The sequence below is a fragment of the Canis lupus genome, chromosome 5 (genome assembly GCF_003254725.2).
Source record: "Canis lupus dingo isolate Sandy chromosome 5, ASM325472v2, whole genome shotgun sequence".
NCBI classification, from domain to species: Eukaryota; Metazoa; Chordata; class Mammalia; order Carnivora; family Canidae; genus Canis; species Canis lupus.
The window spans coordinates 82,782,638-82,809,493 of NC_064247.1; the positions used below are offsets into that span (position 1 = coordinate 82,782,638).

The 26,856-nt window shown below is 53.4% G+C and overlaps 2 protein-coding genes across 5 annotated transcripts in view; one reads left to right on the plus strand and one right to left on the minus strand.

The window, feature by feature from the left end:
- BEAN1 (brain expressed associated with NEDD4 1) overlaps positions 1 to 19,133 on the minus strand; it is a 35,144-nt gene extending 16,011 nt beyond the window's left edge. For 2 of the 4 annotated variants that reach the window (XM_025426359.3, XM_025426358.3), the window contains exons 1-2: positions 18,978 to 19,133; positions 10,053 to 10,159 (exon numbers count right to left, since the gene is read on the minus strand). In XM_025426359.3, the coding sequence (XP_025282144.1) occupies positions 10,053 to 10,077 (25 nt within the window). In that variant the 5' untranslated portion in view covers positions 10,078 to 10,159; positions 18,978 to 19,133. Of the gene's footprint in view, positions 1 to 10,052; positions 10,160 to 14,413; positions 14,549 to 18,977 lie in introns of those variants that run through there. The other 2 variants (XM_035715871.2, XM_035715869.2) reach the window with 1 other exon arrangement.
- On the plus strand, positions 13,291 to 14,597 carry LOC125755173 (myosin IC heavy chain-like). Its single transcript, XM_049110765.1, has 2 exons — positions 13,291 to 13,533; positions 14,459 to 14,597. Exons 1-2 carry the CDS (start codon positions 13,291 to 13,293, stop codon positions 14,525 to 14,527), a joined length of 312 nt encoding a protein of 103 aa, XP_048966722.1. The 3' UTR covers positions 14,528 to 14,597.
- Positions 19,134 to 26,856: the final 7,723 nt, after the last annotated feature.

A 26,856-nucleotide genomic window follows, 5' to 3' on the forward strand; every position in this document is an offset into this window, starting at 1 on the left:
GGTTTGATGGATTATTTATTTATTGGCTGGTAAATACACCATAACAGTGTCACAAACCACTTTTCCCTATTTCTACAGAGCAAATGGTGAACTGACTCGCATTAAAGAAGCAAAGCCACGACAGAAGTAGACTTTCCACTTGAACCTGCACCAAACTCTCATTTTCTTACTAGAATCATCACTGGCCTCAACCTCCTCATTTTCTCTCCTCTTTTGTCAACACCTAAAGTTGGCTCTAAGGCTATTTTCCACGAAGAACACACACAGGTTTTTATAAGACCAGCTGAGTCACTGTCATGCTGGATGAGTAGGAAATCATGTAATTGTGATGGGAAGCAGATGCTGGGGGGCTGGCTTGGCCCACCCATCAGCTAGGGGGATTAGCTCCCACATCCCAACCTGCATTATGAGACTCAAATTCACGGCTTGGAAAAATGACCATTTACTACAACATGGACTTTCCAGGAAGTTCATGAATAATTGATATAGAAAATGTTAAATTATGAATGCTGCATATCCTCAGCTATCCCCCCACAACCTGGTCAGGCTGGAGCTGTGTACTTGGGCCACATACTACATTACCTTCCTCGAGTTTTGCTTTGGCCTTTTGCTATCGTGGGTTCTGATTCTGGAAAAATGTTAGAGGTGATGGGACACTGTCCCCTGCTCCACAGAGGTTCCCTCAGCTCTCAGAATTTATGAGGGCATCTGGGAAACCAGCACCAGGGCAACAGTGCATTAAAAAATAATATCCCAGAAGTAGACGGGATTATTCTAGGAATAATTCTAGGCTTACTCTAGGAATGCAAGAATGGTTTAAGACCAGGATATCTATCAATATGTCACTTTAGTAAGTAGGATGAGAGAAGCCAGTAGAATAGGCAAAGCCAGAGACCTCTTGGCCATGATAAATCCTGGTGATCTTAACTGATGGTTAACATCACACTGAGCCATGGAGCTTCGGAATAGTTTCTCTGCATGTGGTTCACGGGACATGGAGTCCTAAGAACATTATGGGATATTTGGGAAAAGCCTTTTATATCCTCTGAACCCCCAAGATTCCCTTGGGGGGAAGCCCTTAGCGGCCTTTGGAGCAAAACCAGCCTATTTATTCACCAGTATTCTGAGAAGGGTCACTCTTCAGCCACTTTTGCTGAGGGAAGCCTAGAGCTCCTCCACCAGCACATCTTGTCCTAGGCTCTGGCTAGGTAAGACAGACAGTGCTGGGTTCAAAGCCTGGCCCTGCTTCTTGCAGGCAGCGCCCTCTGAGCAGTTCGCCCCTCTGAACTCTATCACTTCATCTATAAAATGGAAACAGCAATCTCTGCTATGAACTACTCAAAGCACACTGCCTTGCAAGATGCCTAGCACACAGTGTGTGCTCAATAGATGACAATGAAACCTTAAAATCTTAAAAATATCCCCTAGACATAGATCTGAAGGTGAAAGGTAAATCGGTAAAGCTTCAAGAGGGAAAACACTGGAGAATGTCTTCATGACCTTGGGTTTCTTAAACAGATATGAAAATACTAACCATAAAAAAATTGTTAAGTTTGACTATATTAAAATAAAGATCTTTGGTAGGAGTTTGGGCTTCAGAGTGGGCAGGGAGCCAAAGAACTCCACAGGATTGAGATGTGAACAGGGTCAAGGCCATGGCTGGAGCAAGCGGAAGGTTTTGAGGACTCTCCAAATAAATGCATCATTTGCAACCCGCCCCAGGACATTGGAGACTGCTTCCCATGGAGGTTCCTGTCTGTACAGGTGCCTGGAAGTGGTTAAGAGATTCTCAAGACACAAAAGGGTCCTTCACATCTTTGGGTGGGGAGGGGCGGGGGGGGGGCAATCCACCTGCTCACAATCAGTTATTTCCCTCTAATGGGTATGTTCTTTGCCGTGGCCCCAAGAGAGTAGTGGCAGCATCAGTTACAACAGTTCAATGTCAAACAGGATTAACAGAGTGTAATACGTCCTGCGATGATACAGGAAAACTAATTTTGCAACCTAGGCCTCATGTTCAGTGAAGGGACCTCAAACAGCCTTTCTTCAAACAAGTGATAAGTAAAAAGCCCTGCAGGATTCCTTTTCAGTTCGAAAAATGCAAGTCTTAGCAGCAGCTGACAGGAAATGTGCGATATTTACCCGGCCTGTCTTTTGATGATGACTCACATGACCAGAGCCTTTGGTGCCTCTGATTACCTACATTTCAACATCAGTGTCCCTTTCTACCTCCATCCTGCAATGGTTTCTGCCGCACAACTACCGTCCTTGGTTACTGAGTCAAACTTAGACCCTCGTTCTGTTTTGATAAGCTGTTTTTTTTTTTTGTTTTGTTTTGTTTTGCTTTCCGCTCTCAAAGCCAGTGCTAAACAAAGGGGAAAACACTGTTCGCACCTTTCTCCTTTTACACGTGTTTGTCAGCTTGCCAGGCCCGTGGCTCTTGTAATAAGACAACGGCGTAGAGCTGGGCCTCTCGTTCCTGTGCACGAACAGATAAAGCCTCCTGCGGGAGAGATGCTGGATGTGCCCGCGCTGAGCAGGAGATCGAAACGGCGGGTAAACGTTCGTTAAACCAGAGCCTGAACCTCCGCCCCGACTGTGGCTACGCTCTTTAGTCCAGTGTTTTTATTTAATACTCAATATAATTTGTATTTTAAAAGAATTCAAAGAACACGCCACAGGTCTCTGAATATACAAATCCTGTTATAAATTACATAGTGTCTGAGAATTTGATAGTCATGTTGTTTTAGATAATTGGATTTTACGCTTGGAGGACGCGCCGGTGCGCTGCTCTCTCGCAGGTGTCATTGATCATCCTGCTCCCTCCTGAGGGGGGCCGGGGGCGGGGTGCGGTTCCCATTGCTTAGGGAGTGGCGGGGACACGCCGCTCGTGCCATGGCCACACGTGTCCTGTACTAACAGTCCTGAAACTGCTAGGGCCACTGTCGCTATTTTTAAATGTTGGACGTAACTTTCTATCTTGAAAAAAGGAGGCTTTTGCAAAAAGTTTTCATTATCTCATGAGCAACCCTTCACCTTTCATTGAGCCGAAAATCTGAGAGTTCAAAAATAGACAAAAACTCTTTCATACGGCTGCTGTCCAACTTAAGAGGGGCCCACTTTGGCTTTTACGTTTATAAAATTTTATTCTTGCTGTTTTTATTGCACTAACAGTGAGGATTAGGGGTCTAATTATTTGTCTCCCTTCCTAGGGGCTGAAGAGCCTGCGGTAAGGGCAGAGAAGAGCTCGGGATGATGGTCTCTCGCAAGGCCTAGAGATCACCTGCAGACATCGAGTCCAGGTGTGGTCGGGTAGGCAGAGGGAGCAGCCCCTAGAAGCCGACTGCTAGGGGGCCGATGCAGGACAGAAGCAAATAGAGGGGACTCTGGGAGGTGAAGTGTACTCGAGCTCGCAGAGGGGTCTTTGTGGCCAGTGCCCTGGGCTTAGATCCAGAAGCCCTGCTTTTGAATCCTGTCTCCTCCTGTGGCGGGTCCCTGGGCATGCGACTTGTCTCTCTTGGGGCCTCTCTCTTCTCTCTGGAAAGCAACCAGGCCTGCCCACTTCTGCAGTGACATCACAGAGGACAATCACTTTTCCCCAGTCACCCTGGGCACAGTTCCAGGTGCAGGCACAGCTGAGTTTCGGGGTAGCTAATCTAGGGTAGCTCTTGGCAGAGAAATGGCAATGTCCTTACACCTTCCTGCTTGCAGGAAAACCCATCCCCTCTCCTCTCAGTGCTCTTGGCTTTGGGATGCCACAGGTGACAACTCTGAAGATCATGCTTTCCTTGGCAAGATTTCTAGATACAGAAACCATTTTACCCTCCACCAACCCTGGGCTCAGTTTCTCAATTTTTCCTTTTCCCACACTCCCTGGTTGTGGCAGAAGAGGCTGGACAGTGGTTCATGTGATGCCAGTGGTGTCTTCGTCCAGAGGGCAGGATGCAGTCAGACTGGAAGGTGAAACCATTAAATGGAGTTGGCAGTGGATGAGATGGAGAGCAGTAAAAACTGACAAAGTTCGGTGCCTGAGCCCAAGGAAGGACTGAGCTGTCATTTAGCGAGATGGGGAAGATGATGGGCAGGACATCTGAGATGTTCTAGAGACCCTGAGTGGACATCTGAGTGGAGATACGTGTGAGTGGGGCAGACAGTTGGACACAGGAGTCTGGAGCTGGAGGTATAAATTTGGGGGCTGTCAGTATATGGGTGCTGCTCGATGCCATGAGGCTGGATGACATCACCCAGGAAGCTCAATGCCGGGTGGGGTGGGGAGTGAAATGCAAGAACGCTGCCAGCCAGGAGTGCTCTGCAAAAGCTGGGGGTACTGCTGCCATCACAAGCTTCCCCCACTATCTGCAAGTAGAGCGTTTGTTCCCATGAAACCTTTCGTAAGACAAAATGGTGTCAAGTGAAGAAGCAGTTATCAGTAATTTATTTGGAAAAAAGTTCTAGCATTCCCAGACCCCAGAAACATCACATCTCTTAGGCTTTTCTGATACCTTAGGATACAACTTGCTAACGGATGCGCAAAGTTAATTGAGATAAGGCACAGATGCTCACAGACCCAGTCCAAAGCTCTGGTGGTTGGATGTGGAGCTGCTGCTATGTGTGGTTGTGGGGAAGGAGCTTGGTGAGGCCACTGTTGCTGCCTGGGGTGTGCACGGCCTCTATAATGGCTTGTTTCGAAACAAATGTTGAACGGTCTTTGCTTTTCGTGAAAGCAAAATTGTCTTCCGATTTCTTTTGATTAGGGAAAAGAGGTACTAATCTAGGTCTTCTGTAAAAGTGAAGTGGCGTAACCCAAACTTTCAAAACGTGAGGTATGCCTGTAGTATGACCACATCAGGTGTCCAAGCTGAAGTGTAAACAGGCTGGAGCTGTGTACTTGGGCCACATACTACATTACCTTCCAGGGACTCTAATATAAAATGTGCATTTAAAATCAAGATTAGCTTTCAGATGCTGAGCACTCGCTATAGTCAGAGTCTGCTAGACCAGAGAACTCTGAGGACGTGCAGCCAGGACATTCGTGGGGCCATGAAGACCTGCTGTAGAATGGGTTCTCCATACAAGGGGTGGGGATGAAGTGGTTGACTTGACTCCACCCTTGTCCTCTTGGCCATCTGTGGTTTTAGCTAAAATTGAGCCCTGGAAAGCCTCACCTGGGGTATATCCCTGGCCCTGCCTTTTTCTTACTGTGTCACCTAGACTAGTTTCTCCATGTCTGTGAGGCTCAGCTTGTTCATGGGTAGAATGGGCACACTGACCCTGCTCTTGCAGGGCTGCTTTAAGGAAATCATGTGAAGAGATGATCATAAGGCCTTGTAAAGGCACTCTGCGGTGGAGCCTTTTATTGGCTCCCATTTTACAGATGAGAAAACTGAGACTCAGAGAGAAATGTCTAGCTGATGTCACTTCTTCTAGTCCCTTGGTCCTTCTGAAGTCAGGCCACAGCGAGGAATGAACAAGGGTTTCATGTCACAGGCCAGTGATCATGGGGTGGTGCTTGTCTGTGTTGCAGAGAGCCTGAGATTGCATCGAGCCTCAGGAGGAGAGAGTGCTGCAATTGATTGGCCATGTCTGCTCTGGGCACAGTAGTGGTAAATGGTGAGTGTGGCCCATCATTTGCGTTCCTTGCCCTCAAGTCTTTCCTTCTGTTGATAAGTCAGTCTCTGCAGAGGTAACTGTTACAATGAGCAGAACAGAAAACAGTAGTATCTGGTCCGAACCCCAAATTTGCCTCCAGAGTCCCCATGTGTCTCTCTTTCACTGCTCTATCACTGAAGATGGGGTAGTCCTAAGCTGTGTAGGGAGGAGGTGGTCAAAGGACGGGACTTTCAATCTCCTTTGGAGGATCTTCTCAGTGTCTGGCACCAACTTAGATTCTCCTCGTGGAGCATGTTAAATCTGAACGTGAAACTGAAGGCTGGTAGGATGTTTCCATTTTGTAGAGGAGCAAACTGGGACTTCTAGATGTTAGTTACCTAGCTTGCTCCAGAGAGCACGGCTGGTAAGCACCAGCACTGGATCGTACACGAACCCAAGCACTACCCACCACGTAGCACTGGTCCTGAGGGACACCCAAGCCCGCCCAGACGCTCTGCCAGACTGCATTTCCTGCCAGCCTGTGGGCAGCCCAAGAGCTTAGCGGAGACAAACCCCAGCTGACTTCTCCATGGATCAGTGGATGCCACCTTCCCTGCCTCCTTCTTGCTCTGGTACAGGCTCGGCCTCTCTTGGGTCCCCAAAGCCTCTCCTCCCCCATGGCCAGAGGAAGGCGGCCCACCCCCATGCCACAGGGAGCTCCGTGGAACCGCCATCTGCCAGTGGCTAAGAAGAGGTTATAAAGCATCTGTTCTTGGAGTCTGGGTCCTGGGGGAACCCTGGGCCACTCTTCCCAGCTGGGGCCAGATGGAGAAGGCTCCCACGCCTCTGGCTTTCCTGAGGAGCCAGGCTGGTCCTCCCCCACCTTACTCAGTGGCTTAAGGCTGGAAAGTGGCTCACAGCCTGGCACTTGCAGGCAGGAGATCTGACTTCCCATTCGCAGTGGCCAAAGCCCTCTGGGCTTCTTACCTGTTCTTGCCTCCACTTTCTGCCTCAAGTCTTCTCACCTGCAGAACTCAGGGTGGGGCTGTTTCTGGGGGGACAGGGATGAGCTGCAGTGCCTGAAAGGTGAGATGGGGTCAGGGGATGATGCTGTGGTGTGGGCAGTGCCTGGGAGGAGTCAGTGCAGCTTTGGCCCGGCTAATGCCTACTTGACTCCCAAGAGGCCAATGGACAGTCCTGCTGCACCCAGTGTCCGAAGCTGTGGAAATCGGGCAGATCCCCATCCGTAGCCCAGCTCTCCCCCTGTGCCGGTTCCCCTTCCCTGCTCACTCTTCCCAGCCTCCTGAGCTCTGACTCCTAGGAGTGGGGTCTTGCTTGGGAAACTCTGGGACTTGTTTCTCCTCTTGGGGACTTCACCCTCCTTTCTCAATTGGCAGGGGGTAGGGGGGTGGAAACCCAAATGGGAACAAGCTATGGCTCCCACCCTAAGTTTTAACGGGCTTTGGTATCTTCACCTATACCAGGATAGATAATTTTGTGAGTTAAGAAGGTTAAAGCAATTCCATTAGATGTCTAAATTCCCACTACAAGAGAGGAGGCATTAAAAAAAGAGGGTGTGCATCCGTGTCAGGGCCCTCCTGGGATTTCTGGTTTCATTCCTTAGACTATTCCTGTGTCAGGTGTTTTTAGGATGTCTGGAGCCCTGTGGTTCTGCATCCCTTCCGGAACTTACGTGAGGGTCTCTGGTCTGTGAGCTGAGGAGGCTGCCTACAAGGCATCCGCTTCATGTGGCGATATCCAGTTGTTCAATAAACATTAACCAAGGCAGCAATTTCCAGGTTGATTCTGCAGGGTGGCCCGGATGGGGGCAAAGTCTAAATGGCAATCTAACGACCCAATTTAGAAACCCCTGGGTCTCTTCAGGCAGTTGAGTGATGGGTGTGTTGGAGGGGAACTGAGGGAGCGAGTCAAGGGTGGTGCCCCAAACCAAGACAGCAAAACCAAGCCAACACAGCTTGGGGTGAAGAGCTGTGTCGGGAACAGGCTGAATTTGAGGAGCAGAGGTGCAGGCTGCCCAAGGAAGACAGGCAGCAGAAGGCAGAAGAAGGAACCTGAAGGCAGGAAGAAATTAGGGGGGAGAGAAAGCCGTGGAAGCTGCTGGCCTAGAAGCTGCAGCTGAGAGCAGAGCGAAGATGAGACGGTCTGGAGGAGGAAGGCCAGGATGGGGCTCGAGTCCCGGGGACCCAGCATCCCAGGGCAGGTATGGCAAGAATCCTTCCTCCCCATGGCCAAAGGACACCATCATCAATGGTTAGTCAGAGGACCAGACGGCCAGAGGTGCTGGAGGAGAACCCAGAGGGCTCAGAGTTAGGGCGCCCAAAGGAGAAGTCATCAAGAAAACTGAAGTGACCAGGAGAACTGGAAGCAGAATAGATTTAGTGGCACAGGAGTGGATGGGATATGGGGGGAGGGGGAGGGCGGTGCCAAAGCCAGACTGAAGTAGGCTGGGGTTGCTGAAGGTGGGGGCGGGGCAGTGAATACTTCTTAGACATGTTCAGAGAAAAGGGAAGGAGTCGGATTGGAAAATGTGAGAAGAATCTGGCAGAGAAGGAGAGGACTGCAGAGGAAGAGGTGAGTCTGGACAACCCCACAGCACTTGGCCTGCCATTGCCAGGGACCCCTCTCCGGCGAAATCTGAGCAGATCCCGATCTGTGTATAGGCGTAAGCACAGCTGCTCTGGCTGAAGCAAGGGGCAGTGAGGGGCCAAGAGTTCTGCCTACCATGCCCCCCTTGCTCTCCCTGGAGCCCCCCAGCAGCCTCAAGCTCCTGGAACCTACTGGCCTCAGGCTACCCCTTCATCTTAGAGAGGAGGATTGGCTGCCGGAAGCCGCAGGGACAATCTGGTGGCACAGTCAGGAGCAGCAGCTTCTCCCCCATCTAACGCCTCCAGCTCCTCATTCAGAATGTTTGACTATACATTTATTCATTCAACAAACATTTATTGAGTGCTCATTGCATGCCAGGCACTGGGCCTATAGGGGGAGGGACGACTGAAGAGATGTGTAGGAACCGCGTCTGAACAGCCCAGAATATCCACGGCCACAACCTACTATCCTCAGGAGGTGGGTATGCAGAGGGCTGTCCTGTGCTGATGGCCATTATTTGTGTAGACAGGCAGGGCTTTGGAGGGCCTGGCTTGGCCCCAGAAAGTTCTAGAAAGCCCTCTACACTGAGCAGCCCAGTTTTGTCCTTTACCAGCCTTCTCCATTCCCAGCTGCTTGAGAGGATGAGGACGTGGCTTCGATTTCCTGATTATGCCGCGGCAGCAGCGGCAACATTAACAACAACTTACCGAGCTTGTATTAGCTCCCCCTGAACGCCACTCTCGGGACAGTGAATCCTCCTGTCACCGTATTCCCCAGGTGGGGAACCCCGTATCTGGTGATGGTCCCACCCAGAGCAGATACCCCAGTCTCCTCTACCCACCCAGGGCAGCAGTCCTTTGATGTTGAAAGATTTAACAACTGACCTTTCGACTATTTGGAAGACAGGACCCCAACTCCACGATGTGTGACATGTAACCAATGGTAATGTTTGAATAGACATTGGTGAGTGGGGATGAGAGATCAGCTAGGGCAAGCATGACAAATAGATACGGGGGCTAAGGCAGGGCCTGGATTTCACACAGACTCGTAGTCCTGAGTCATCAAGGAGAAGGGATGTCCTCCCAAACTGTACCAAGTGATGGTGGCTTTGGGGGGCACAGGGGACATCATGAGAGAAAGATGGTTGCCATGGGGACAGGTGAAGGGGACCCTGGGGTAAGGGTGGGGCTGGTGGAGACTAGGAGAGTAAGCCAAAGGGGGCTGTAGCCTTGAGCCCCAGGGGTACACCGGACTGAGTCCATCACCTGGACTTACAGACGTCAGGGAGCCATGAGAAGAATGTTATGGGCAAAATCATCTCAAGGCTTCATTAGACAAAATGAATTAGTAAATGAGAGGCTTCATGGTGGGGATGCTACAGGGAGGGTTCCTTAGGACAGTGAACTCCGACGAGTATGTTCTGTGGAGCCCCATTCCTGTGGTCAGTTAAACTTGAGAAGGCCACTGGGCTTTCTCTTTTCTATGGCAGCCTCACAGCACACATCACCACATTAAAGGCTCTGAAAAGTCCTGTGGTAACAAAAGCTACTTAACTTGTCTCACTCGGTGTTTCCCACATTCATTTGGCCACGCAATTAAAAACAAAAAAAAAGTAGTAATCCCATTACTATCCCTCAGAGGAGCCCTGCCCCACACCGGGAAGTGCTGGGCAGCTGCAGAGGCATTGGTAAAAATGGGAAGTCTCCGCCGGACGTCAGGGGTCTTCTGGGTTGCCCTTCCCTCACCCATCATATCACATCAGCCCCTCATCAGATCCTTGGAGCTCTTTGGCCAAACATTCCAAGCCCAGCCCTTGTCTGGTCCCGAGCCACAGAACGTGTAGGAAGGAGACTTACAGGGACAGGGGCGTTTGAAGGACATGTAATCCTTGGAGCAGAACAGGGGAGCCAGCCTGCCCACGTGTGTAGTTCCGCCTTCAAGGAGAGAAGGAGCCTCGGCTCACCTGCAGAGACACAAACAGGCGGGTGATGGGGACGCCCACACAGCACCCACTGACCCCACAAGCCGGACGCTCATGTCCCTGGGCTGTCCACCTCTGGGGAAAGGTGGGGACTTTGACAGCATGTGTCCAGTCTGGGCGGGGGTGTGGGGAGCTCGGGGCTGCAGAGTATGGGGGTCCAGGGGCAGAGATGGGGCAAAAGTGTGGGTCTCACTGGGGTCTCAGTGGTGTGTGGAGGGGGGAATATCTCTTCTGAGCAGGAACGAGAGATCTCCTGGAGTTCTCCTGTCTCATGAACCTGTGAGAGCCCACTGCTTGAGACAACTGCAACAGACCATGGCATTCTGAGAACCTTATAACTGGAAGGACCCTTAAAGACCAGCCCAATGTCCTCATATCACAGAAGGGGCACACACCTGGGAAGGGTGAGGAACTAGTTCAAGGTCCCAGAGCTGCCTTTGGAAGGGTGTTCAGAGTTGCTGACCTGAGACCTTATGATTATTGTTATTCCAACACCTTTAAGGGAGTGATGCTCTTTTCATTCTCATTTTATAAATAAGGAAATTGAGACTCAGGGAGGTTATGTGGCTTACCCAAGATCACACAGCTTCTAATTACAGGCTGGGACTAGAACCCCGGCCTGTTTGACTCCAAGTGGTGTCAGCCAGCACACCACTTAGAAGGACCTAATAAAGGCCAAGAGAATGAAAATGTCTCTTCCCAATCTCCCTGCCCTGCCATGTGAACTTGGTGTGATGCCTGAATGTCTGTGCAGCCAGAGAGCGCCTGGTCACTCTAACACCCATTTGTAAGAGACGAAAGAGTTCTTAAAAGTAACCCAGCCTCCCATGCTGCTAAAGATGTGAATTGGTTCAGATCCAATTGGTTGAGCTCCAAGTGACATGAAGCTGTGTGAACAGCAGGGAGATGTGGTTCTTATTTTCTAGGGACCTTGGTCGCTAGACTTGGAGAAAACAAACTGCACGTTAGGCAGTTGCTGAGCAGGGACCAAGGAATGCAGAGTTCAGTGGGCTCTCGCACGGGGAAGCTCGCAGCCAGAAGCCAACAGGAGAAGAGCCTGGACCCTCCTGTCCCAGGGGGCAGCTGACCTGATCATCCCTGATCCTGGGGATGACACCGGGGACAGAACTTTTGTGTAAGAGGCAGGTCCAGGGGTTCCCATCCTTGTCTCCCACAGGCATCTTTTTTGTTATATATTTTCCTTCAAATGGAAACCACGTTTTGATGGAGACCATTGGTCAAGTTGCACTGATTAAAAACATTTTTTCCTGTTTAATAAATGAATCAAAGACTTCTCTTTGGAGAGCCTGAGAAGTCTGATTCCCGAGTGCTGGTATCAACACTGCTGCCTCCTGGAGGGCGACTTCGGGCAAAGCACTTCACCTCTCTGGGCTGCAGAATCCTCAGGTTAGGAGAGCGGAGTAAGGCACTTCACCAGTTTCGAGGATGAGGGGTATGAGGATGAGGGGTATGTATGTCAGGTTCATTCTGCTGTCCCGGCGGTGGGACGGAGGGAGGCCTTGCTGCGGCTGACCCTGGACTCTCTCTTTCCAGATGGCTCCTTCAAGCTCAACCTAGGTGTGAGCCCCAGGCAGGTCTGATGCCCACTCCCAGTCCCCACAGAAACCAACAAGAGTCCTGATGGGGGAAGTGAAGGATGTGATCTCCTTATCTCCCTAGTCCTGGTAGAGAAGTTTCTCTGGTGTGGCAGCCTGCTTGGGGAATGGTGATTTCACACCAGAAAATTCATGAAGAATCTCAGGGCCTGGGATCTATTCTTTCTAAAGATACTTGTGTGTCCATGTGTCTGTGTTCACATTTGTGGGTGTGCCCTTGGGCTCCGTGGCCATGTGTGTATCTGGAGGGGGACTTCGGTGGGCTGACAGGTCATCTCTCAGGCTGCTTCCAGAGAGGTCTCTCTTGAAGGCAAAATGGACCATGTCACTCCAGTGCTGAAAACCCTTCGTAACTCCCCAGTGTCCTTAGAATGACCTGGCTTCTACCATCACTTCCCTAGCCCGGGCGCTCTGTTTACGTCTCTAGTGAAGGGGCGTGATGGGAGTGCTTAATAAAGATAGGCTGGAAGTACACTTCCTACAGGGCCATGCTGGTGGCTCCCGACGCTATGGAGGGTGCTGACCACCCCCTAAACTCCAAGCAGTTGTCCCTGAGGTCTTGCTTCTCCTAGAAGCCCCTGTACTCCCTCTTTCCTCTCACTAGGTCCTGTGACTCTCAGATGATGGCTGAGGCCGCAGGGGGGTCTGGGGGTCTGCCCTCTGCCTAGGGCAGGAGGCACCAAGAACTGTCACACTGCGTATTTTGGGGTCAGTTTAAGGTGTTCGGTGGGCAATGTGTTAGTTTCCAAAGAGCTGGGGAGGCTGGCAAGGGGCTGGGTCAGGTAGACATGTCTGTATATGGAAGCCTTCTGGGCGCGGGGGCTTTCAGGTGTGACCCACGCTCACCAGACACCCGCGTGTGCCAGGATGTAACGGCAGCAACATTACTGCAACATGCTCCCCGACGTGGGGAACATCATTTTCATTTTGCAGATGAGAACCTCGAGGCTCAGTGACCTGATCCACTCGAGGTCACAGAGAACAGAGGGAAGAAGAGCTGTGCAGGGTGGGGTCTTGTCTCGGGGTGCTCCCCAGTTACAGCAGAGACGCCCCGCAGAGATGACACCCCCAGGGCTCTGCTGGCCAGCTTCCTGGGCACCTTGGGCCTTTTACACCTGCAGGCCACTCCCTGTCCCCGGCATGTCACCTCTTTCCTGCGCACCTGGCCAACTCCCAGTTAGGACAGCATGGAGCTCGAGAAAGCTCTTCAGGGGAGTCCGAGTGCTGCCGACGGGGCAGTCGCTTGGGCTGCGCGGCCACGGCACCTGGAGGCACCTGGACGGCCTTCCAGGACGCCCCTGCTTCCGACGTCCTCCGGGGTACGGAGGGGGCCGCTGCGGCCCGTGGGGAGTCACCGGGGCTGGGCGCTGCGGGGCATCGCAGGTGCGGGACGCTGGGACAAACCCGTCTGGGGCTGATGTCAGCACTGCCTGCGGCGTCCAGGCCGCCCGCGGGCGACGCTCCACCTCCCGGGGAGGACGCCCCGTGGGGACCGCGATGGCTGCGCCGCCAGCGGACCCTGCCCCTGCAGCTCCACACTCGCTGCCTCCTCCCGGCACCGCCGGCTCGCGGCGGCCTCTTCACGTGTCTACCAAGCACCTGGAGCGTGTCCCGCAAGCTCGGGCGCAGGGGGGCGCAGGGGGGCGCTGCGGGCCCGGGACGGCGGCCTCGCCCCCCCCCTCCCCGGGGTGCAGCGGCGGCGGGGCCGGGCCGGGCTGCACACAAAGGAGCGACTGCCAGGTGCGTGCGCTGCGCCGGCGGGGCGGGGGGCGGGGGGCCGGGGGGCGGGGGGCCGCGGGGCCGGGGGGCGGGGCCGGGGCGCAGCATCCCGCCGTGACTCATCCGCGGCGCTGTCTGGCGGGCACCGGGGGCGGCGGCGCTGCGGGTCCCCAAGCGCCCAGCGGCGCGCGGCAAGTGCACGTCACCCGGCCCGGCCCGGCCCGCCCCCCCAGCCCCCCGGCCGGGCCGCTGCGACACTCACCCCGGGCAGCGCGCACGCGGCGGGGGGCGGGGGCGGGGGCGGCCCGGGGGGGCGGGGGGCGGGCGCGGCACGGCGCATGCGCGGCAGCCGGGCGGGCTCTGCGGCACCGCGGCGGGGGGGGGGGGGCTGTGCTCGGCCACGTGACGTGACGCCGCTGCGGCGCCCGGGCCACCGCAGTCACGTGGCGGCGGCCGGGCCCGCAAAGCAGCCCCCCCATTTTGCAGATGTCAACACTGAGATTCGGAAAATGAGGGGGGTGGGCGGCAGAATGGGCCCCCGCCCTGGCTGCCCTTCGCGGGTTCGGCGGGGCGGCGGGGCGCGGCCCGGTGGGGAGGCCTCTGCGGGGCGGGGGGAGGACGGGTCCACGCGGGCGAGCGGGGGCCGCAGCCCCGTCCGACGGGAGCCCCGCGCGCGTCCTCACGGCTGCCTGCTCGCAGGGGAGCCCCACGCGCAACGGGCCGGCCACGGATCGGGGAGGGGAGGGGGGGCGGGCGCGGGGGCCTCGGGCAGCGGGCCCGGGGAGGGGTCAGAGCCGCGGGGTGCGGGGCGAGGGAGACCAGCCCCGAGCCCACGGCCCGCGTCCGCTTGGGAGACTGGGGCGGAGGACGGAGCCCGCAGGAGGGCGAGGTGGGGACTCACGGCCTGGACAGCGCGGGTAACTCCCGTCCTCTCTCCTTCCTGCAGCGGGTGCTCAGGGGCTATTTACTCCACGAAGGAGTGGATGCACGCAGCCATCTCGCAGGGGTTCCATGAAGCCGTGGGCGTGCATGTCCTCGCCCAGAGCCAGAAGAAAGTCAGAGGTGGACTTTGGTGAGACACGTTAATCTTAAAAGGGTGGCAGCTGCCTCACCAGGCAGGGCGCTAAGTCCTGGGGCCGCGGGCGGAGCTCCCCAGGTGGCAGAAACCTTTCTCCTCTGCAGGAAGGTCTTTAGGCGAGGCTGGGACCCACGGAGAAGCACATCCCCCGGCCAGTAGCCTTCTGTAGGATCGACTGCCACCTCCTGCTTCACGGCCACCAAGGTCCAATCTCTAAGGCTTCATTCACTGTCTAGCTGCATAAACCAGTCCATCTACCAACTGGCAAATAGGTCTGACCCGCTGGGTAGAGGAGCCCGATTTAAGGTTCAGGAAACACCACAGAGAGGACTCAGACAAGCATTATTTATGGCAGGGAAACATGGGGCACAGCCCCATTGTCCAGTGAGAGGAGAAGCTGAGCAAATCATACTGGAATAATATATAACCATGAAATCATATTTTTAAAGACGTTTTAATGACATAGGTAAAGACTTTCAGTATAATGGTTAAGAGGAAAAAAAAAACCACCCAGGTTATATTCTTTTAAAAAGCAGGTTATAGAACTCTGCATACAACATGATCCTTATTTTGTAAAAGAAAACAAAACCTAGAGAAAATATTCATGTATAGAAAAGGATTAGGGAGGAAATAGATGAAAATATTCAGTCATTGTGCTCTGTGGGCAGTGTTGAGGTTAAAGAGGATTTTTGTTTTTTACATTTTTTTATGATTCTCCAAATTTTCTACAATGAACATGTATTACTTTTATGATCTGAAAAATCATTAAAATGAAGATTTGAAAACACCTTTCATGCTAACAAGTAGTAATTAAGTCAGTGATAGTTAACTCATTGAAAAATTTTAAAGCTAACTTAATTGCCTTCAAACATGCCATTTATTAAAGATTTACAAAAATAACTGGTCTTTGAACTCACTGATAAGGAGCTTTATTAAAATGCTAGGAAAATCATTCCATTGTTTTTAACCTTCATCAAAATTTCCCTGGCACTTGAGCAAGTCCTATTTGCCAAATTTTTGAGGGAATGGTTTCTGCCATGAACCTTAATGTTTTATTTTTCAGGCAAGCTATACACTTGGCAAAAATAATAACAGTAGACCTTATGTTTGTAAAACATTTCATAATTTGCAGAGCATACTAAGCTTTGGGTACTATTCTAGGCTCTGAATATAGGAGATATCATCATAAACAAAATGGTTAAAAGTCCCTGCCTTTGGGGAGTTGATATTGATGAGGGCAGACAATAAACAAATGAGTATGATATAGAGATGTTGGTGATGGGTGATAAGTGCTATGAGAAAAAATGGATAGAAGAGGGATAGGGAAAAATGGGGGGGGGGGCTTGCTCTTTTAAATGACTTTGATTACTGTTTTTTTTTTTTTTTTTTTTTTTGACTTTGATTACTGTTTGAATAGTGAAGGTGTCTCTAAAAATTCTATAGCCTGTAGACAATTAACATAAAGGTATAAAGTAGTTGAAGATATTCCTGGAGGAAGCATTCCAATAACTAATTACATATCATCTAAGATACAACGTGCTAATTATCAATTTTATAGACTCATAAAATTGTGATGAGTCATAGGGATGTTTTAAGTGTTCTATACTAGCAAAGTTAGATAGCCCTCAAACTTTCTAAGCCTCAGTGGTCTCATCTATAAAATGGGGGACAATTTCAGTACCTCAATCAGAGGACTGTTGCCAGAATTCAAAGAGAAATGCTTGGAAAACAGCATGTGCTCAATGTACGTTCACAATGCAGACATGGCAAGGCCACTGGGAGAGGCCCATTTGACATTGCCTTATGTTTCCTATCTATTCTTCTAGACTCGCAATTGTACTGGGAGGTGCGTAATATATTTTTTCCCCACTTTCAGGAGGAAATTGAGGCTCTGAAAGATAAATCTCCTGCCTAGAATCCTATGTTATAAACCCAGACAGCTGGCTCCAAGTAGCCATGTTCTCAGCCACAGCTCTACTTTGTGCTCACTTGCCAAGGGGTTCCAGAAGGTCCCCAGGCCTCAGTTTCTATTTTTAGGAGGCTGAGGGCAGATTTAGACCTTTCTGGCCCTTACCCTGTGCTCTGAGCACTTCCAAGGCAAAGGCTTCACGTAAAAGGACAGAATGTGTCTGATTATTCCCAAAGACTGAAGGTAATGCCCATATCCCCATCACATTCCCTCTGGGCTGTGTTCTAGAAACTTATATGGACTGCAAGATACAAACCTAATTAGTTCCTGATTAACTCCTTTGGGAAGAAGAAGAGTGAGGATTATGGAGGATGCGGGGATATGACACCCTAGTGGGTGAATGGGAGGCCGGGGTACCTGAAGAAGAGGAGAAGGGGGGTTTCTGTGTAGGAGGAGCCCCGAGGAGGCAGCCCATTCCCAAAGTCCCCCATCAGGCAACGTGTGGACAGACCCACCCCTCCTCTGCCCCGTTTTGGGCCGCTAAGCCACAGGTGGCCAGGACTAGCTTGGGTGTCCACAAGCTGGATCTTTGCTTTCTTCCCAACGGCGCTCCTGCTGCCTACACCCTCCGCCACCCCAGAGGTCCCAGCGTCCTCCCCTAGGTGCTGGGTCTCTCTGCTCGGAGTCTGAGACCCCAGCTGCACAGACAGGCACATCTCTGCTTGGGGACCTTCCAGCTCCGGAGTAGGCCACTGGCTCCATTTTCTCCCAAAGTTCACCATTTTTGGTGCCTCCTGGCTCAGGGGCCTGGGTGAACACACCACAGTAAGCAGGGAAACAGGGCTGAGACCCCTCAGACCTCCCGCTGTCTCCCTGCCCTGGTGGCTGCTCCCCCTGCTGTTTTCTGCTGCGTGTCTGAACCGCCACTGCTGGAACGTCCAAGCCACCTGACAGGCAGGCTATGGCTCCTCAGGGAGAGCAATCCTCCCCCCCGCCCCTCCCCCAAACTGCAGAGTGGGGAGAGGTGTGCACAACCGGGCGCACACGCTGTGAGAAGTGCGTGAGCAGCCTCCTCCAGGGCCGCAGGCAGCAGCCAAGGGCACAGGGGAAAGGCCGTCAGATACAGTTCTTTCCCTCCTGGATGGATGTGGCGCGCTGTGGGGGAAGAGCTGGCCCAGGGAGCAGAAAGCCAGAAAGCCGGCGGAGGAGGGGCTGTCTGAGAAAGGGCAGGCCCTAAATTTTGAATCACAATTAGACGCCTTCAAGGCCTTGGGGGATTCAGAGGCCTCCCCGAAGGGGGCTGGGTGGGGGGTCGCGTCCCCACGGCCTCAGGGGAACTCACTCCGCCGCAGCATCTGCTGGTGCCCGAAACTTCCTAAAATGACACCTGTAGCCAACCTGAAATGAATCCTGGCTGCGTGCCAAGCACCACGGCAGGCGCCCCCCCCCCCCACCGGCGTCATCCCGTTTCCTCCTTTCGACACACAGTCCTGGTGGGGAAACTAAGGCTGCGGGGAGGTGGAGTGTCTCTGTCTAGGGTCACACGGCGAGGAAGTCCATCAAGCCCGTCCTGCGGTACCAAAGCCCGAAACGGTCTGCTCGCAACAGAGTCCTGCCCACCTGTCCGGGGAGGAAACTGAGGCACGGGGAGGTGAAGTCAGGCTGTCTGGGGAGGGAGTCCTGCGGGGCACCCCAGAGGCGGGCGCCCGTGGGGCCGTGCGGGTGGAGACCGGGGGTCGGGCTCCCGGGGCCCCTGCCTCGCACACCTGTCACTCAGGCCTTGGCCGCCGCGACACCCGGAGGGCAGCGCCGGGTCGTCTGCGCACCCGCCTCGGGGCCGCGGGGGGCAGGGCCGCGCGAGGCCGGGGTGGGGCGGGGCGGGGCGGGGTGGGCACGGCCCGGCCTCCGAGGGCGCGGGGGACAGGCGTGTGCGCCGCCGGGCGCTGCGCAGTCGGCCGGGGCCGGGCCTGGACCCCGCGCGTCCCCCGGCGCGCAGCGGGGAGGTGCGCCCGACGGAGCAGGGCGCGGCGGGGGCGCCCCTCTCCCCCGCGCGGAGCTGCGCGCCCGCCCGCCACCCGCCCGTCGGAGGGTCGGGCTCCGGCCGCGGCCGCGGGGGGCTGCCGCTTCCAAGTCGTCGAGGCCGGAGCCCCTCCCCTCGCCCCCCGCCGACAGCGCGTCTTAGTTCCCCCTTCTTGGGTGGGCTGTTGGGGGCCCCGAGGCCGCGCTCCGGGGACCTTCCCCGCCCCGTGGCCCGGCGGCCGGCCGGGGTGCTGGGGCCGGGGGCGGGGGCGCGGGGGCCCCGAGAGGAGCGCGCCGGGCTCGGCTCCGGGCCGCCCGTCCGCCCTGCCCGCGCCGGGGCTCCGCGCCGAGCGCCCGGGGTGTGTGCGTGCGCCGGGGCCGCCGCGAGCGCGGGGAGGGCGCCGGGACCCCCTGCCCGCCCCGCCCAGCACCGCCCCGGCCCGGCCCCGCGCCCCTTACTCGGCTTGGCCGCCTTGCTCCGCTCGGCGAGCCGCGGTACCGGCTCCAGCTTCGGCTCCCGCTCGGGGTCCGGGTCCCGCTCCGGCTCCGGCTCCGGCTCCCGCTCGCGCTCCGGCTCCGGCTCCCGCTCCGGCTCCCGCTCCGGCTCCCGCTCCCGCTCTCGTTCCCGCTCGGATGCCTCTGCGCTCGGGCTCGGGCTCGGGCTCGGGCTCGGGCTCGGCTCGGGCGTCGCGGGGGGCGCGCCGCTCCGCCTCGGCCGGGTCCGCGCGCAGGGGCGGGGCGGGCGGGGCGGGGCCGGCGGGGTGGACCTGCGGCCCGCGCGCCCCGGTGCCGGCGGCGGCGGCCTCCCTCCCTCCCTCCCTCCCTCCCTCCCCCCGGCCCCGGCCCGGGCCCTGGCCCCGGCCCCGGCCCCGCGCTGCCGCAGCCCCGCCCGCCAGCCCGTCGGCCCCGCGCCTCCCCCCGGCCCCGCCGTCCGCGCCCCCCGGGCCTGGCCGCGCCGCCGCGGGCTTCGAGGCTTCCGCAGCGCGGGGCGGCCGCCGGGGTCGCCCGCGGGACCCGGCGGAGGGCGGAGGGCGGAGGGCGAGGCTCGAAGCGCGCCCGACACCCACGCCAGCAGGCGGGCAGGCCGGGAGGCAGGGCGCCCCGCCGCCGGGCGCACGGGCCTGTGTGGGAGGGGGACGGGGGCGGCGGGGCAGGGACGGACCGCCGAGCCCTCGGACCCCGCGGAGGCACCGCTGGCCCTGGGGGCGGGGGCTCGGGGCGAGGCCGCAGGCGCGGTCGGGGCCCGCCGGGTGTCCGCTAGGCCGCCCGGGCCTCCCTCTCCTGAGCCGGCGTTGCCCGCTTCCTCCACGCCCCGTGCCCTCTGCCCTGCGCTCCCCACGAATCCCAGGCACAGAGCTTGGCCCTGGCACGTGGGCCTGCCCTGGCTGCATCCCGCTTGGGGCCTTGGACGAGTCTAGCTCATCCTCCAAGTCTTCCTTGCTTCATTGCAGCAGAGCTCCGGCTTATTGCGCCCCTTACTTCGTTACTTCGGTCTCCCCTGCTTGATTGGGAAGGAAGCTCCCGGAGTCCTGCGCTGGCCCTGCCCGCTAAACTTGATGAATGAATTGATGAAATACTGTCGGCGACTCTCTCCTAACTCCCATTTTGTCGATGGCAGCTTGGAAGTGATTCTCATAAAGAAAACACGAGGGCAAAGAGCTATGCGTGGTTATGATAAAACGGACTAGTGGAGGAGCCATGGGATGGCTCCAAACATAAGCAAGGCCCCGCGTGGGTCCCGTGGGAGGGTGGAGGCAGAGCAGGGTCTGGCGAAGAAAACAAACCCCACTCTCAGTTCGGCCACTCATTGTGTCTTGGGCAACCCTGGCTTGAGGGGCAGAGTGACCTGCGTGATCCAGGGCTTTGGCATGTGAAGACAGTTCCCAACCTTTGGTAACTGTTCATTCTGGGCTCTACTGTCACCCCATCCCCTCCCCGAAACAGGAGAGGGTGGGACCCAGGCTGGGGGATTCCGGTTCTGTTTGGGGCTACTTATGGGGGCAAATGTGCTATGGGGCGGAATGGGACCAGAATAAAGGGAAACATCTTTGAGAGTCCTTAGAAAGGGGAACTGAGAGTCCTTTAGTCCAACCCTATACATCTATTTTATGGATGAATGAATGAAGAACTAGAGAAAGGAGGGAACAGGCCAGGGCCAGAGAACTGGGATTGGTAGCTCTCGGACTCCCAGGCCAGGGCTGTGCCCACTGCACAACGCCAATAAAGGTAATCTTGACCTCCCTGAGCAGACACTTAGCAGGTGATCCTTGCAGGATGGATACTCGGGTTGTTAGTGGTTTTACCTGTAAGCTGTCCAGTTTGGTAAGACTGTGCACATGTGTTTTGCGGGTGGCACTTTAAGGGAGAACTTGGGGAAGGCTCTGACCCTTAAGAATTCGTTTCCCTGCCACCTCCCCTTGAACATCAGTGGTCTGACAAAGCTGACTTGTTCTTTACGCTGGAGCCCAGAACTGGTTTCCACTGGGCCCAGTGGTGGCGGGTCTCACTCCAGGGAGTTGAACTATGTCCATTTACCTACCTTCCTGTCCATCTGCAAATATCTGTTAGTGTGGGACACTTGTGAAACATCAACAGGCAGAAGAAGAACATAGAAAGTGGTCAACGTTACTCCTGAGTGTTCTTTTTCTTTCCTTGTCATTGTAGAACTCTACAGGCATCCTTAAGTGGAGCGGGCTGTCTCTCTTCTGTCCACGTCACACTTTTAATGGCTCCCTAGCATTGCATCAGATAGTTGTACTATACCTTGTTCAGCTAATCCTCTATTGCTGTGCTTAGTCCATTTCTAGTTTTTCACACGTGGAGACAACACTTTGACGAACATTACCATGGGTAGGTTTGTGCACGTTCATGATTATTCTTTATTTCAATGGGTATGCCCATAGATTTTTGAAGCTTTCTTCTAATGGGGTCAGACTTGTAGGAGGGGCATCTCCTAGGCACCAAGGTAGCATAGTGGTGTGTAGGGACTGCGTGACCAAGAGGGTGGTGTAGGTGGGGTAGGGAGGCTGGAGGGAGGAGCCTTCCAGAAGACAGGCAGTGACAGTGAGGTGCCCTGAGAGTCCTCAAATGCCAGGCTATGAGGATTTGTCCTAGAGTGTGCTCTGTATCACTCCTGTTACTGATAAGGTATGGTCACCTTACCAACTCTATTGCTGAAGGGAATCTTCTGATACTAGAGGTGAGGAGGGAAGGGTTTTGAAAGTATTAGGATGGTCTAGCTTCTTGGTGGCTTTTTGTCTAAAAATCCATTAGACCTTTCTGGAAGATTACCTCTCTCAAGTATGTCCCTTAGACAGAATTATCTCAAAAGCATCTTCCCAGCCTTGAATTACATTCAAAGCCCCCCCCCCCCCCACCATTGCCTTGACTTTGGGGGTGGAGAGCACACCATTTTCCAAAGAAGGGAAGGCGAAAAGGGAGGGAGACCTATCCCACCAGCTTTTCAAAGCCTTTTCCTCTTTCCTTCTGATTCTTGTTAAAGGTCCTCTTGACTGTGTCTTGGTGGTGTTAGGAGAGATGAAAGAAGGGGCCTGGGGTCCCTGCTCCATGCGTGGGGGGGCGGTTCTGGGAGCAAGACCCTTCTAGGGCCCAGGAGCCGGTAGGCTCAGGTGCAGGCGCTGAGGTAGAGGGAGAGAGGCCTGGTGTGCAGAGCTATCTGCCAAACCCGAAGCAGCTCCTTCTGGATCTGCTCTCCAAGCTGAGAGCTTGGAGAATTCTGCACTGTTGCTCCACTTTACAGATGAGGTGACTGAGCCTTCTGAGTTCAAGTGACTTTCCAGAGTTCCACAGCTCTTTAAGCTACACCCAAGAAGATGCTGATGCACTTTAAAATAGTCAAAAAAGATTACCAGGTATCTTTTAAATTGGATATTAGGTGTTAGCTCACCTATGGTTATCTGTTTTCTTTTTAAAAAATATTTTATTTATTTATTAATGAGAGACGAGAGAGAGAGAGAGAGAGAGAGAGAGAGAGAGAGGCAGAGACATAGATAGAGGGAAAAGCAGGTTCCTCATGGGGAGCTTGATGCAGGACTCAAGCCCAAGACCTTGAGATCATGACCTGAGCCAAAGGCAGATGCTCAACCACTGAGCCACCCAGGTGTCCCTGGTTATCTGTTTCTAAGGGATTTTGTGCCTTTCATGGTCTTTGAGCTATTTTCCGGTTTTATCAGTTGAATAAAACTGATTATCATGCAGAATATTCTTGGCTACTGAGATGCACATGAATGTTGTCAGGTGCGGTCAATTGATATCTTAGGGGTGGCCTAAAAACTATATACACGTGGCTGAGCTTTAGATTCACCTTTGAATTGTGTATAATCTTTTTTTTTTTTTTGAATTGTGTATAATCTTATTGGTTCCCTCACTGATTAATGTGTTAAAGTCTTTGATGAATGTTTATTTATGTTTGTATAACAGTCATGATTTTATCCTTTAAAAATGTATCCTTTATTGGTAGAAAGCTTGGCATTGCATCCAGATGGGTCTTACACCAATGCTTTGTCTTTAATTGGAGGCACCAGGGCCTTGGGCCCTCCGAAGAGAGGGAAATTAATGTAGGCTGGGTTAATCCTAGAGAGCTTTCTGAAAGAGGGACTTTGAGAGAGGGGGAAGGATTTATAGAGGGAGGCTTTCCAGGACAGATGGCAGGGTGTGGGATCAGGAAGGAGGAGACAGGTTGGTAAAGAGACCTATCTGAATGAAGGGTGGACTGTGGGGCTCCAGGTGCCAGCAGGCGGGTGGTGGTGAGATCCTAGGTAAAGGAAGCTGTACCTGATGCTGTAGGCTCCTGAGGGAGGAAGGGACTTAATGAAATGGATATGTTAAGAAGGCTGGTGTCTGGGTTTCTAAACTCTTCAAGGGACTTAATAAAACTTGGCTACCCATTCTCCTGGCTGGAGGGGCTAGGGTGGGCTGTCCCTCTGTCTCCCCTTTAGGAGGAAAAGCCACCCTTTTAGGCCCCTAAGAGAGGTCTTCAGGTGCTGAAGTGTAAAAGACAGCCCCTCCTCTGGGGGGACTTCATTCTGGGCCTGCTTGAAGATTTGTATTTAGGGTAGAGCCTATTTTAGGTAAACTGGCTGAGGAGTGAGCAGGGTTGTGTACAGATCTTTTTGCTGCTACTCGCAGCCCAGTCATGACATGTCTTCATAGAGACTAGCCTCTCTGATAGCCACACTGCATGCATTATTTAACTTCATTCCAATGTTCTGTAGCAGGGGACAGCCTTTTCTGGTGTTTCATGTAGAGCAAAGAGGTTTACGGAGGTCAAGTCACTTGCTAAACGTCACATAGCTAATTAGGGATAGATCTCAGATTTGCACCCAAGCCCGCCTGCCCCCAAACAAGTAAAGCCAAAATAAACATGATCTCTCCTTTGTAGGGCTCACTGCCTGGAGAGGGTGACGGACATTAACCACACTGAGCTACAGAGAAAGAGGTAAGGTTGCAGTGATGGGGCATGCCACAGGAAAGATGTGAGAGAGTATTCTAGGAGGTGTGACCTTGTGAGGGTGTGCGATGAGGCAGGAGAAATGGGCAGAGGTCAGGATTGCTTTGGATCCTGAATGTAATGAAAGGCATTAGAATGTTGTAAACAATATTGGAGGTGTGGTGATGGCATAACCAGATCTGCATTTTGAAAGGACAGCTTTATTGGCAGTGTGGACATGATGGGGGGCAAGACAGAATGGAGGCAGGAAGGCCAGTGAGGTGGTGATCACCCTGGCCCAGGAGAGACGTGATGGTGTCCCTGGAGATGGAGGAAGATGGACCAGGTGGCAAGAGCTGTCGAGGTAAAGTCAACGGGACTCGGTGATGTGCTGAGTATGGGGGTTGAGGGAGTGAGTAGAGTAGAGTCAAGGATCATCCCTGGATTTCTAGGTGTGCTGCTGGGGGATGGTGCTGCCATTCACTGAGGAGCGGAACACTGGAAATTTGGGGAAGATGAATGTGAATTTGATTTTATACATGTTGGATTTCAGGACTCACTGGCAGGCAGCAGAACTCTGAGAGGAGTCTAGGGCGGAACCCTAGGCTTGGACGTGTAGGCATTGGAATTGATGGATGCATCCATTTCTATCTATTCATGTATCCATCTATTTTCCTAGATGGATACATGAATCCTATCCTTCCTATCCACGTGTCCTTACTCCCATCGTCCTATCATCTATCCATTTATCCGCTCATTCACCCATCTATCCTCTCACTTACCCACCTATCCCTTCTCCTACCTTCCTGTCCACCCACCATCCATCTGTCATCTATCTAACCTTCCTCTCATCTATCCACCTCCGTATCCTCCCACACATCCACTTATTCTTCCTCCTATCCATTTAGCCATCCTTACACTCCCATTTATCCAGCCATTTACCCAACTATCTACCCTACCTGCATCTATACACCCGTGCATCCCATATGTACTTACCGATGTCCACTATAGACCTAGCAGTTTGCTGTGTACCGGTGAAAAAAAGAAATGATGTAGAAAAACCAAGTCCATGCTCTTAAGGAGCCCACAATCTGTTAGCAAAGGCAGACGTGTAAACCCGTGGTCACAATAGTATGTTTTCTGTGCTAGATGTGTGCAAAGGAAGGACACCTAACCCAATCTGAGGAGGTTAGAATAGGCTGTTTTGAGATCGTGCTCCTTGAGTTGAGTTTAAAGTTCTTTTAAATTGTCAGGAATACAGTAACTTGGAATATTGGGAGCAAACTTGAGTGCGAGTGAGCGGTGTATTATAAGAGAAGGCTGAAACGGCAGGTCCATAGTGTTTTCTAACACTAACAACCAATTCTCCAACTCCTCAGATACCAGTTGAGCTTCCAACAATTCAATTCAGTTCTGACAGTAACTACCAGAGGTTCACATAGACACCCCGTAACTTAAAGGCTCAATACCACAAGACTGCTCACCACTCTAGGTCCCACTCACCAGGCTACAATTCTGGCTCTAAGTCGAGGTTTCCCTTGATCCCCTCCTTGGGTTCAATAATTTGCTAGAATGGTTCGCAGGACTCAGGGAGACATTTTGCTTAGGTTTATCAGTTTATTACAAAGTATACAACTTAGGAACAACTAGATGGAAGAGATGCATAGGGCAAGCTTATGCAGGGTTAATGTGTGGTGTTTCCATGATCTCTCTGGGAACATCACCCTCCAAGCACTTTGACATATTTACCCATCAGGAAGCTCATCAAACCTCATTATTTAAGAGGTTTTATACAGCTTAATTTCCAGCCACCACCACTGTCACCCTACCCTGTCCCTCTTCCTGAAGGTTATTGGGTGGGGCTGAAAGTTCCACCACTTGACCTTTCTGGTGACCATACCTATTCCGAAGCTGTGTTAGGGTCCCATCAGAAATCGCCTCATTGGCATAAACTTAGGTGTGATCAAAAGGGCTTGTAATGAATAACCAAAGATTCTCCTATCACTTAGGAAATTCCAGGAATCTTAGGAGCTCTGCACAAAACCTAATATAAGGAAAGGTGCTGCTATCACAAAATCTATCTCTCACTGTATCACAGCAAATTGTAAAGGCCTTGAATAACAGGCTGAGGGCCTTGGGGGCCACATGAGGGCTTTATGGAGGGGGTGACCTGATCAGCTTGGTGTTTTTGAAGATCTCTCTGCCTACCTTGCAGAAGATGGGGTGGAGTACATGTGTGCAGAGGGGTTCAAATGGTTCAGTCTCTGTAGGATGAGGACTTTGGTCAATGATGTGCTGTGGGTTCAGCCCCTGATGTTGGCCAGTCCCCCACATTTGGCCTGGACCAGAACCAATTCTCACTTCTCTTATTTGGCCAAGGGTGAACTCAAGGCAGCCAGGCTGAGGTTTGTGTCATGAGGAAGATTTAGGTATTCTCTATTTTCCAGGGTGGCATACTGTACCCTCCTACCATCTTTAGTTTGCTGGTGGTCCCTCTCCAGCTATGGCTGCTATGGACTTTCATCAGTTGCTCACTGGCTCCTCTGTCAGGGTCATTAGGAAGTATCTCATTTCCATGCCCCACTTTTCTACCTCTATAATTTATATTCACAAAACTCATTAACTTCCCATCAGTCACACCACAGTGTTTTGTTTGGCCCTATGAAATCTCCATCCTGGTGGCTGGCCATTGACACCTGACAGTGTTCAGCCCAGGTGGAGATGCTGCAACGAGTCTAGATGTGGCCCTGGTCTTCAAAAAAGCTTGCAGCAGGGATGAAAGATTGATCTGGGGGTGCTCTCAGAGATCTGGACCAAGGGACATCAGTGTGTGGAAGGGGAAACAGCTCAGTTTGCAGACTTGGGCAGACCTGAGTTCAAGTCTTTGCT

What these genes read in the sequence shown, in the direction of transcription:
- LOC125755173 (XM_049110765.1), top strand. Translation starts at nt 13,291, where the DNA reads ATGGCTGCGCCGCCAGCGGACCCTGCCCCTGCAGCTCCACACTCGCTG. An exon ending in CACAAAGGAGCGACTGCCAG is followed by an intron (nt 13,534 to 14,458) that starts GTGCGTGCGCTG and finishes TCCTTCCTGCAG; the next exon opens with CGGGTGCTCAGGGGCTATTT.